General features: G+C 40.6%; 1 protein-coding gene across 1 annotated transcript in view; it reads right to left on the bottom strand.

Annotated features, from left to right (window-relative positions):
- Stk31 (serine/threonine kinase 31) overlaps positions 1 to 12,907 on the bottom strand; it is a 79,049-nt gene that overhangs the window by 48,472 nt on the left and 17,670 nt on the right. Inside the window, exons 6-9 of the mRNA XM_057780210.1 lie at positions 12,494 to 12,652; positions 8,079 to 8,437; positions 5,672 to 5,846; positions 4,145 to 4,260 (exon numbers count right to left, since the gene is read on the bottom strand). Of these exons, the coding sequence (XP_057636193.1) occupies positions 4,145 to 4,260; positions 5,672 to 5,846; positions 8,079 to 8,437; positions 12,494 to 12,652 (809 nt within the window). The remainder of the gene's footprint in view (positions 1 to 4,144; positions 4,261 to 5,671; positions 5,847 to 8,078; positions 8,438 to 12,493; positions 12,653 to 12,907) is intronic.

The following is a 12,907-nucleotide window of genomic DNA, read 5'->3' as shown; positions in this document are numbered from 1 at the left end:
CTAGCTCTTGTAGACCAGGCTGGCCTCAAACTCATACAAATCCACATGCCACTGCCTCTGCCTCCCGAGGCCTGGGATTAAAGGTGTGTACCACCACCGCCCGGCTGAATCATCATTGGTTTTAAATCCATAATACAGCATGAAAAAGAGAATTAGATTGTTTTAAAAACTATTTAATCCATGCATTAGAAAAGAGGGACAAATTGTGTCTAACACTAACATAACCCCCATTAACACAAAAACCTACAAATTCTAACATAGACTTTGAGAACTAATGAATAAATGCTGTATAAGACTTGTTAATTGTTCCTTTTCTTCACATTTTACAAATAACACTTTTTAGACAAAATATAATAAATTCATATTAATAAAACCTTCAATCCCCTTCCTTGGGCTGCACACTAGGGCCCACAGCCCCAGAAACTTTACCAGAGACCAGAGTGGTCCTAAGGACTCTAGGTAAGACACTGCTCACCGCCAGCTAAAATTCCTTAAAACCTGCCCAACAACCCCAGACTGCAGCCCCTCCCCTGAATTCCATATCCCAGCTTTAACTTCAGAAGCAGACTTTGACTTTACCTAAGCACAGGTCAGATCTAGAGACCCCAGCCCCTCAACTGGGCTGGAAGCCAGATTGGTCTTAAGGAACCCATTAACATTGCCCACTAACCCCTTTAAGTTTGCCGAAAAATCCCAAACTGTACACTCTCCTCTGGGCTCCATATCCCAGCCAACTTCTGAACTTCTGAAGAAGACTTTGGCTTTACCAGAGGCCAGGCTGGATCTAGAATCCCAGGTAAGATATTGCCCTAGCATCCACTAATACTCCTTAAAACTACAACCCCAGACTGCACTCCCTCCCCTGGGCTCCATACCAGGCCCCACAGCCCCAGCAGCCTTATGGGAAACCAGGCTGGGCCTAGGGACCCCAGGCAAGATACTATTCACCATCCACTAACCCCTTTAAGCCTGCCCAACAACTATAAACCCTACACACACACACGCACACGCACATAGACACACAGGCTCCACATCCTTGTATACAACTTCAGAAGAACACTTTAGCTTTACCAGAGGCCAGCCAGGGTGGATCTAGGGACCCCAGGCCTCAAAAATACCAGAGGAAACACTCTACTGGATCTGAAGATTTACCAGTCATCAGAACTGTTGGCCATTTAGACCAGAAGACCAGAGAGGAAAGAAAAGCCAAGAAACAAAACACCCATCCCACAAAGACAAACACGGGAATCAACACCTCGCCAAATAATCATGCCAAATCCAAATGTCTAAATGTCACTGTAAGAACACGATCAGTAACGGAAAGGGCAATATGGCATCATCAAAGCCCAGATATCCAATGATAGCAAAGCCTAAACAACACAGATGAAGCACAAGAAAACAACCTTAAAAATAACTATGAAAATGACATAGCTCCTTAAAGAGGAAATTTTAAAAATCCCTTAAATTGAGAAAAAAAGACAAACAAAAAATTGGAAGAAATCAATAAATCCCTAAAAGAAAGTCAAGGAAAAACAGAAAACTGGAAATTATTCTACCATAAGACCCAGCTGCTGGGCGGTGGTGGCGTACGCCTTTAATCCCAGCGCTCGGGAGGCAGAGGCAGGCGGATCTCTGTGAGTTCGAGGCCAGCCTGGTCTACAAAAGCTAGTTCCAGGACAGGAACCAAAAAAGCTACGGAGAAACCCTGTCTCAAAAATCAAAACAAAAGACCCAGCTATGCCACTCTTGGGCATATATCCAAAAGAGGCTCAATCATACCACCAGGACACTTGCTCAACTATGTTCATAGAAGTTTTACTTGTAAAATCCAGAACCTGGAAACAACCTAGATGTCCCTCAACTGAGGAATGGATAAAGAAAATGTGGTACATTTACATAATGGAGTATTACTCGGCTGCTAAAAACAAGGACACCAGAAAATTTGAAGGCAAATGGATGGAACTAGAAAAAAATTATCCTAAATGAGGTAACCCAGACCAAGAAAGATAAACATGGTGTGTACACACTCATAAGTGGATATTAGCTGTAAAGTAATATAACCAAGCTACAATCCACAGACCTATAGAGACTAGGTAACAAGGAGGGTTCACGGGGTGCGGGGGTGCCCAGATCTCCCTGGGAAGGGGAGACAGAAGAGATTTCATGAGCAGTTAAGAATGGGAACATAAGAAATCAGGTTGTAGGGAATGGAGAGGAGAGTACTAAAAGAGACTACTGGAAAGGGGGACATTTCAGGGTCAGGTAAAAAGCTGGCATGAGGGAATCTACTAGGTATCTACAATGATGCCCCCCAGCTAAGGCTCCTAACAACAGTAGATACTGAGACTGAACTGGCCATCTGTGACCAGGTAAGAAGACTTCAAGTGGAGGAAGTGGGAAACCAACCTAGCCACATAACCTTCGACCTACAGTTTGTCCTGCCTATGGGATATGCTGGGTTAAGGATAGGCTAGAGACTGAAATAGTAGTCAAACAATGACCAGTCTAGCCTAAAAGCCACGACAGGAGAGTAAGCCCACCCGACTCTGCCTGAAACACCACCAGACCCACAGTCTGGGTAGCCCAGAGTCCTAGGATAAAACCAAATACGACAAGAGAGGAAAAATGTAATGTCAATGTAATGATGCCTAACAATATTTTGCTATACACATATATTGGTGCCTAACCCAAACGTCATCAGAGAATATTCATCCATCAATTGAAGGAAACAGATTCAGAGACCCACAGTTAAACATTAGGCAGAGCTTGGGAAATCCTGAAGAGGGAGAGAAAGGACTGTAGGAGCCAAAAGGGTCAAGGACACAAGAAAACTCAGCAAATCAACTAACCTGGGCTCAAGGGGCTGGAAGAGTCTGAACGGACAACCACGGAGCCTGACTGGGATTGACCCAGGCACTCTACATATATGTTACAGCTGTGTATCTTGGTCCTCTTGTGGGATTCCTAACAGTGGGAACAGGGGTTGTCCCCAACTCTTCTACTGGTTTGGGGGACCTTAATCCTTTTACTGGGTCACCTTGCTCAGACTTATACATGGGGAAGTTCTTAGTCTTACTGCAACTTGATATGTCATGTTTTATTGAAACTCATGGGAAACCTGCCCTTAAACAGAAATGGAGGAAGAGTGGATTGGGGAGTTGGAAATAAACAGGAGTTGGGAGGAGGAATTGGGAGGAGAAGAGGAAGGGAAAACTTGACTGGGATGTGAAATAAATAAATTTAATTTTAAAAAACCTTCAGTTCCAGTAAACTAAAAAAAAAAAAAAAAAAGACCTCAAATAGAGTTAACATGCTGGGTCCCCTTCAAATCACCGCTTAGAAGCTGAAGTAAGGGGAGAGGGTTGTTTCTAATTTCACTCTCAAAGATGAATTTACGACTATAATTTTAAGTGAGAACAGAAAACTGACCAAAAGATTCTATAAAATTAATCTAAGGTTTGAAACTTTCTCTTTGAAGTCATAATCCAAAGATTAAACCTCAAAAGCAAAAACAGTATACACAGTGTGTAATATAGACGGGGATGGTCTAAAAAAGATCAGTTGGGAAAGTGCTTGCCACAAAAGCATGGAAACCCAACTTCAATCCCCAGTACCCACACTGAAAGGCTAGGCCGAGGGGTGTGCAGTGTAATCCCAGTGCTAATGGGATGGAGATCAGTGCATCCTGGGTCTCGGTGGCCAAGCGCAACAGCCTATCTGGTGAGCTCAGGACAGTGGGAAACCCTGTCTCAAAATCCAAGGTAGAAAGCATCTGAGACTCAAAGTTGTCTCTGGTCTCCACACATGTACCCATGCACATGTATGCACACAAACACACATGTATCCACATAAAATATTTTTTGAAGCTGACATTTTTGCTCAATGGTAAAGAATCTACCTAGTATACATAAAACTCTGGGTTCAATAACCGTAACTGTAAAAAATACACATAATTTTGCTTTTTTTTTTTTTTTGGTTTTTCAAAACAGGGTTTCTCTGTAGCTTTGGAGCCTTTCCTGGAACTAGCTCTGTAGACCAGGCTGGTCTCGAACTCACAGAGATCCGCCTGCCTCTGCCTCCCAAGTGCTGGGATTAAAGGCGTGCACCACCAACGCCCGGCCTACATAATTTTGCTTTAAGGTACCTTATTTCTTTTAATAGTTCAACTTTAGCTGCCAGATTCTTCAGCCTGGTTCCCACACACGTCTTCAGAGTACTTTCTAAATGCTTAGTCAGATCCATGGTAGTTGTTTTCTCTTGCTGAAACAAAAAATATACTATCTTAGTGAGAACCAATTAGGACACTGTACTTTGAGCATTCAAATGACTGTTCAGTTAAAGACTCTAGCAAAATGTTAAGGGTTTAAAAAAATGTTAGTGTCAGAACTGAATGGAATTGTTGGACATTCAGCTAATACCAGGTCTGGGACCCAAGTTGAAAGGGATAAATTTTAAAGACTCCATGTATGCAACCACTACTTATTTTTTATGAACTATGTAATATGGTTATAGTTTGGCTGATTTTCAGTTGAGGAGGGCTGGGATCTAACCCAGGACACCTGTACCTAGAAGTAGTTGTTAGAAGGAAGTGGAGGAGGTATAGGTGGTGGTGATGGTGCAGGTGGTAGCAATGGTGATGGTGGTAACAGGGTCTCACTGTGTAACCCTGATTGGCCTAGAACTCACAGTGCTGACCAAGCTGACCTCAAACTCATAGAGATCCACCTGTGTCTGCCTCCTGGGTGCTGAGATTAAAATGTGTGCACTACCACACTGAACTCTAGTTTCTTTAACATCCTCTTCTATTAGCAATAGATATATATTATTTTTTGTAGCAATAGCTGGCCTGAAGATTGCTATATAGACTAAGTTGGCTTCATACTCATTAAGATCTACCCACCTTAGACTCTCCAGTGTTGAAATTAAAGATGTGCATGTACCACCATGCACAGAAAATAGACACATTCTTAAGAATATTAGATATTATTAGTGGGGCTTGTTTTGAAACATTACATAAAGTACAGATTTAACAAAAGACTAAATAACCAAAGACTGTAAAATGAAATGGTGCTGCGCAATAGAGGGATTATGATATCTCTCTTTCTGGAATGTTTTGAGATTTTCCACAATTTAAAAGGTTTTGGAGGCTGTAGAGCTGGCTGCATCAGTAAAGTGCTTCCCAGACAAGCATAAGGACCTGAGTTAGGTCCCAGCTTCACATTAAAGAGCCAAGCACAGCAGTGGCACATGTCTGCAATCCAACACTGGTGAGGCAGAAAAAAGGAGGACTTGACTGGGACTTGCTGTCCAGTCAGTCCAGTCACATCAGCTGCTCCAGGTTCAGTGAAAGGCTCGTCTGAAAAAAACTACAGTGGAAATGAGGAAAACATCTTACATCAACCTCTGGCCTCCACCACACACATGTAAATGCACTTGCATACAATGAACACACACATAAAATTAAAGAACATAAGAGAAAATATAAATGAAAAATACTTAAATTTCAAACAGCCAATGAAATATAAACATGGTTAGCCTAAAACAGAAGAAAGAAATTCTCCTTACATAAATATCAAAAGAGAATGGAGACAGAATGACAAAATAACAAATAAAAGCAGTAAGTACACAGATTTCATAGAAGAACTTTCTTCACCACAGGCCACTGACATACCTGAAGCTCCTGAGCAGTCTGTTCAACTTTCATTTCTAATGCCTTGTAATTTTCTAGAAGAACCTCTTTCTCTGTTTTAAGCTTTTCATTCTCTTCAATTAGTTTCTGGTCTTGTTTAATTTTTGCTAAGCTGACATTAGAGCCTAAATTAAAGTCACCAGCAGCCAAATTTTCCCTGTTAAAAACAAATTTGCTCATTTTTAAAAATATGCTAAGGCTGTTGGAACTCAAAAACTGAAATTATCGTGGACTTTTATAATACATTTTACAATTAATTGTGGACACTAAAACTACTGCCTAATTCAACATTAAAAACTAATTTAAGCTGTGCATGTTAGCACAAGCCTGAAATCCCAGAATTTAGGAGACCAAAGTGGATGCATACAAAACCTGAGACTACCTTCACCTACATGCAGTTTGACAGAAGTCTGGGCTACACAGTGAGACTCTGTACCAAAATACAAATTATTTTAATGAAAACTAGGTTTTATTAACTGGGGTATACTTCAAAAACAATGCCTCCACTCTCTTATTTTCCAAATTCCTTTTAACACTATCAGTTCCAAAGAACAACATAAACAATAAACAGTTCTGTGTCAGTTTTTTTCTACTCCCTCCTCCCTTGCACCTTATTTGTTTAGTTCCTAAACCACCAGTAAAATCCATCAAATTGCTATGACATTATTGCTTGGCTCTAAGAACATACTGGAGCAAGAACAGAGGTTCTCAACCTGTGAGTCACGATCCCTTGAGGACTCAACAACCCTGTCATGGGGTCACCTGAGACCGTTGGAAACATCAGGTATTTTACATTACAATACATAGCAAAATTACAGCTATGAAGTAGCAAATGAAAATAATTTTATGGCTGGGAGATCTCTACAACAAGAGAACTGTAGAAAAGGGTCACAGCATTAGGAAGGTTGAGAAGCACTGACCTAGAGAGATGCTCAGTGGTTAAGAGCACTGGCAGCTCTTGTAGAGGACCCTGGTTCAATTCCCTACCAGCACCCACAGGGCAGCTCACAACCTTCTGTAATGCCAAGCCCTCTCTTCTGGCCTCTGAAGACACCAGACATGCACGTGGTGCAGAGACATGAGTGTAAGCAAAACACAAACATAAAATAATATTTTTAAAATAATATGTTGGTATATATCTAGTCTAGCTTTCTGCCTCAAGTAGATAATTAAAAATTATCTAAAAAGTGGCTCAAATTATATATATACCTGAGATGACAGATATGCTACTTCCTCTGATCTTTTAATTACATGATATAGATAAATCAAAACAACATACCAACATACCATACATGAGAAGTATAAACAATTATTCGATCAGTTAATATTTAAAAATATAGGTTGAGGGTGGAGTTCAATTGGTAAAGTAAATGCCTTGCAAGCATCAGACCTTGGGTTGGACCTACAATACTACAAAAAATAATGCTGAAAGAATATTTTTAAAGAAATAAACTCCTTACAGAGCAATTAAATCTCACCACAAGTTTTCACACCAAAGATTCCTTAAGCATGTGAAAAATATTCTTAAAGCCAGAGGAAAAACATTTAACCTTTCTTCCCTTAAGAGAATGGGGATTGTATCCAGAGCCTTATGAATACTAGGTATGTATTCCACAGAGCTACCACTCCAGCCCCAACTTCAAATCTTAAGTTCTGGGCTTTGCTTGAATAATTTTAATACTGGGTAATTTTTATTCTTATAAAGACATTCAAAAGAATTGGAATGAAAAGCTGGCAAGGGAACTTTAAACAATTCAAGAACAATTTTATTTTCAAACTGGTTTTTAAGGAAAATACTAAAGAAGAGCGGGACAAGCATTTGATGAGGGGGAAAAAACAGAAATTATGTAAGATCACAAAGTCATAGGCACTATTAACAATTCCAAAAGTCTACAGAGTTCTATAAAGGCCACTACCATAAATTTGAAATCAATTAAAATTTTCAAACAGCATCACAGTTGTCCTGGCTGCTTTTGTGTCACCTTGATACAAGCTAGAGTCATCAGAGAAGAAGGAACCTCAATTGAGAAAAAGCCTCCAGGAGAAAAAGCTGTAAGGCATTTTCTCAGTAAGTGATCAATGGGGGAAGGCCCAGCCCATTGTGGGTGATGCTATTCCTGGGTTAGTGGTCCTGGATTCTTTAAGAAAGCAGGCTGAACGAGTCAGAGGAAACAAATCAGTAAGCAACACATCTCTGTCTCTTTATGGCTTCTGCATCAGCTCCTGCCTCCAGGACCCTGCCCTGTTTTGAGTTCCTGTCCTGACTTCCTTCCATAATAAACAGGAAGTATAAGCCAAATAAGCCCTTTTCTCCCTAACCTCCTTTTTGGTCATGGTGTTTCACTGCAGCAAAAGAAACCCTAAGAAAAAAGAGACAACCCCGTCTTACTTTGGAAATGTCACGTGATTTCCTGCATTAGTTTCAGACTTCACATCAAGAGTCAACCTCCCATTAAACTGCCCCTTCGGCCTGTTGAAGGATGACTGGTTTGATCTGCGCCCCCACAAGGGGATAGGGTTCTTGAGGCTCCTGAGAGCAAGCTGACTAGGATCTGGTTTCTTTGCCTCACAGACGTCAATGCCAGAGGTTAGTCTGCACTTTTCTGCAAATCCTTTCTTTGCCACTTCTTCCCCTATATCGACAGTGCCATACTCAGCCTGAGCAATAACTGTTCCATCTTGATAGGTTGCTTTAATTCTCATTTTTATTTCTTTCTCAAAAATCAAGCTCCCCAAAAATGTTCTGCCCTAGGAAAGATAAGGGGGAAAAACATAAACCATACACATTAACATTTTCTTACTTACTGTTTCTATTCATTGCTCCCAAGCATATTTCTATTTTCTAAAATCTGTATACAGGGCGTCTTACCTTGTTGTTGACTTATAAAAATATATATCTCCATAGGCATGAATTATTCCAATGTTTGTGAAATTTTTCTTTTCTAGAAGTAAAGCTAGTATTCAACCATATTAATAAATGTTTTCATGAATATTAATTAAATATCCTAGAATAATTTTTTAACCTAGCAGATTGTTTTAACTATCTTGGATTTAATTAAATGTAATTTTTTTTTTTTTGGTTTGGTTTGGTTTAGTTTTGGTTTTGTTTTTCAAGACAAGGTTTCTCTGAATAGCCCTGGATATCCTGAAGCTCACCCTGTAGACCGAGCTCTGGGATTAAAGGCATGAGTCTCCACCATCAGCTATAATGATGTTTTAAGTAGCTTTCTTTTTATAAAGAATTTCTGGTACCTATAAAAGGAGTCCAACAAAACTTAAAAATACTTTAAAGGCAAAAATCAGATACTTTGATTTTATACAAAGAAAAAGAAGTAGAATCTCAAAGCACAAAACAGATGCCCACAATAACTCAGTGGGTAAAGGAGTCTGCCACCACATCTGACAATCTGAGTTCAATCTCAGAAGCCACATGGTGGAAGGAGAAAAATTCCTGCAAGTTGCCTTCTGACTTCTATGTATGCCATGCCACATGCATGCCCACACATGTGTGTACATATACACAGAATAAATGTAAAATAATTTCAAAATTTTTTAATTAAGGATTTTAAATTACAGAATGTGAGATACTACAAATCGTTTACTCAAAACTCAAGACATTAGGAACGCTTGGCTATCTCTGTCTGCGGTCCCCATAAGTATCAGTAACTAGAGGACCATAGAGGAGGACAGATGCTATTGAGGGAACTAGGAATAACAGAAGCTGTGTTTGAAGCCAAGTTCACTGAGTCCGATAGAACCATGTTCACAGAGGAGTTAAAGAAAAGGCTGATCCTGCAGGGACCTCAAGACTCGTATGGAGCTTGAGCGGCTTTGCCGAGTCCTTTGGTGGGGCAAGACCTTTATAGAGCAGTAAGGGCTTTAGCAGATCTCAGTGACCTAGACCAGCATGTAAAGAGAATTCAGAAAGGGGTAGAACAACCGAGAGGAGATAGTTAAAGGGTAAAGGCAAGGAAGAGGTCTGTCTGGGCTTCTCAAAGACAAATGTGGCAGGATTTGTGTGGAGCGGGAGTTCCTGAGGAAAAAGGTGATAAAAAGCCACACTGTATGCTAAGGAGCCTCTGCCTGAGGAGTAGTTCACAGAGGTGTGTTTGATTAAATACAGGAGATGATTAAGCCTGTCCCAGGTTTGGTAATCTGCCCACTACCACTCCCCCCACTCCTCCATACACCTCCACCTCCCCAAGCCCCTGCAGACTAAAGAGGATACATTTCCCTCCAGCAAAAGGTTATACTAGGGGTGGAGATGGTTTGCCCAGCCAGGAACTTCCCCCAACAGTCAGGTGTGTTGACTGGGGAGGCTACAGACACCATGCTAATCCAGGGCCACTCTGACCCTGGGAACCAGCAGGTGCAGCAGGGCCCCATTCACCTTTGGCCCTAAGTGGGTCTGAGCAGATAAAGTCAGGCCCACTGAGTTTACAAGATGTGGAGAAATGTAGGGAGACTCCCAGGAAAAGCTCCAGGATGTGTAAAAGGTGTGAAGATTACAGAGAACTAATTAAGTTAGCACCTCCTATTCAAGCTTTAGACCCAACCCTGAATTGCAGAGGAAGCAAACTGTGGAGGAAGCAAATGATACAAATTGGTGAAATCTTTCCATGCTGTATTATAGCTTGCTTATGTTCAAATTTTGCATCGTCTTAACTGTGAACTTATGAATCACCTGACACTTTGAGAACAGAATGACAACATTCAGAGTGTTTCACCAAGGTTATCTCTGTAACCCTACTATCTTATGAGACAGTAGTTCAGGAAAGTGCCTTGTCCTATTTATCTTCTGGAAAAGGTCTTGCTCTATAGGTAACATAATGCTAACCCCTAAGTGTATTGCATATTTGGAAAGCCACTAAAGAAATGACCAAATATAATGGCATGCATAAAAAAGGACACTCCAGAGACCCTAGTGCTATTAAAAAAATAAAAACCCCAGGACCAGGAGTGTGCTACCTTCCTGTGAGTAACCACTGGGGACGCTCCTGAGATCCGGTGACTGTCACTGTGATAGGGTAGCCTGTTTCTTAGCCACTGGTGGACATCTACAGTCAACCCCTCCAAGGCCCAGTGATCATTGCAAAAGAGGGGGCTGAAAGAACTTAAGAGCTAGAGGAAGTGGTGGAGTGTTATGTAACACTTTCCTAGTTGACTGAAATATTTCATTCTGCAAGAAGACTCCTTAAACAGAAAAGTAATCAACTCAAAATAGCTTCATGCGGGGTGGTAGTGGCGCACGCCTTTAATCCCAGCACTCGGGAGGAAGAGGCAGGCGAATCTCTGTAAGTTCGAGACCAGCCTGGTCTACAAGAGCTGGTTCCAGGACAGGCTCCAAAGCTACAGAGAAACCCTGTCGAGGGGGGGGGGGGGGGAAGCTTCAGGCTGTCACTGAAACTGACCTGACTCATTGGGACCCCTCCTGCCAGAGTAAGCAATAAAAGACAGTCCCTCTCAGAAGAGGAAGCAGAGCTGCAAAGTCTCTGAGATGAAACCAGCTGCCACAAAGACTCAGACAAGCTGGGCTACAAAGAGGACTCTCAGAAGAAATAGATTCTGACACACAAACAGTTGCCTAGAAGGAAAACCACCCAAGCTGATTCAAGGAGGGTTAGAGCAACTGAGGCCCCTATGTGGCGTGAGTAGACATCTGTGTTGCATCTCCCAGGAAAACAGAATGGAAAGGGTTTATTTGCCTTACAATTTCAAGTTAAACTAAACACTACAGGGAAGTTACAGAGGCTGAAACAGCCAGCCACACCACAATCATGCTTAAAAGTAGAAAGAAACAAATGTACCCATGCTGCCTGCTTGCTCTTATGTAGCCATCTCCTGTACTGCATCATTCAAGAGACCTTAGCCAAGGATTGGTACTGCCCACAATCGCCTGAGCAGTCCCACATTACTTAGCAATCAAAACAGGCCCGCATATACACACTCACAGAGCAATTTGATCTAGATAATTCCTTAATTAAGACTCTTTCCAGGTTATTCTAGTTTGTGCCAGCTACCATCACATTGCCTAAAACATAAATCTGACTATTTGTAATACTATTTGTAAAAAAATTCAAACTACTGATATTTACGGACAGGGCGGAAGATGGTTGAGGGGTGCTCTAGATTCAACCCCAGTACTGCCAAAACAAAAAACAAATCTAATATTTTCACAAAAACAATGCTAACAGAATTTCTGTCATATAAAAGACAATTCCTTTAAATTTTTATAGAAGAAACCATTTACATTTGTTTTGTTCACTTATATATAAAATCACTTATGTGATCATTAAGAATGATTACTTACCAAATAGGAGAACAAATATATAATTGTTTTTTATGTGTTTATGCTCATTGTCTGTTTGCTGGGTTGGTTTTTTGTTTGTTTGTCTGTCTGTTTTTTGTTTTTGTTTTTGTTTTTTTTTCGAGACAGGGTTTCTCTGTGGTTTTGGAGCCTGTCCTGGAACTAGCTCTTGTAGACCAGGCTGGCCTCTAACTCACAGAGATCCGCCTGCCTCTGCCTCCCAAGTGCTGGTATTAAAGGCATGTGCCACCACCACCCGGCTCATTTGTCTGTTTGGTAAGTACCAGAAGTCAACCCCACGGTCTGATCATACGAGGTAAGTATTCTACCGTAAACTTTATTGTAATCCTGAATTATTTTATATTAGTATTTTTTCACCAAAATATACAAGCTTTTACGTTAAAAAAAAAACTAGTGACATTTAAAGGTGCATATGCTTTCATGTATATAGTTTCAAATATAATACATTAACAAAAGTATTTAAATGTGTGACTTGCCTGATCAAACTGGGTAACTTCTTGGCCAGAAGGGATCTGTAGTCCCCAAAGTCTATACTTCTTGGCAATACTAGAAAATTGCAGCTCCAGGGGAATTTCTACTATGTCAGATCGGTTCAGAATTTCAGTATTTCCATAGTCAATGTACCTCACCAGACACTAGAAAAAAATTCAAAAGGCAAACAGTAGTACTGAACCTAGATTAGAAATCTGTTAACAAGATCTATAAATGTTACTACCTCAAATGACTAATGCCTAATAAACAGCCTCAAAATTAAGAAAACTAATTTCCATAGTCCCATTTGTCTTTTTTAACCACTGGTACTTTTATACAAACATGAGGATATAATGTGATCCTTTCTAATTGCTAATATTAAAATCAATCTAAATTATGAAATTTAAATTAAAAACAGT

This window comes from Chionomys nivalis, chromosome 1 (assembly GCF_950005125.1).
Source record: "Chionomys nivalis chromosome 1, mChiNiv1.1, whole genome shotgun sequence".
Classification (NCBI taxonomy): domain Eukaryota; kingdom Metazoa; phylum Chordata; class Mammalia; order Rodentia; family Cricetidae; genus Chionomys; species Chionomys nivalis.
The sequence above is the reverse complement of the archived record's forward strand: the minus strand, read 5'-3'. Positions and strand labels throughout refer to the sequence as shown.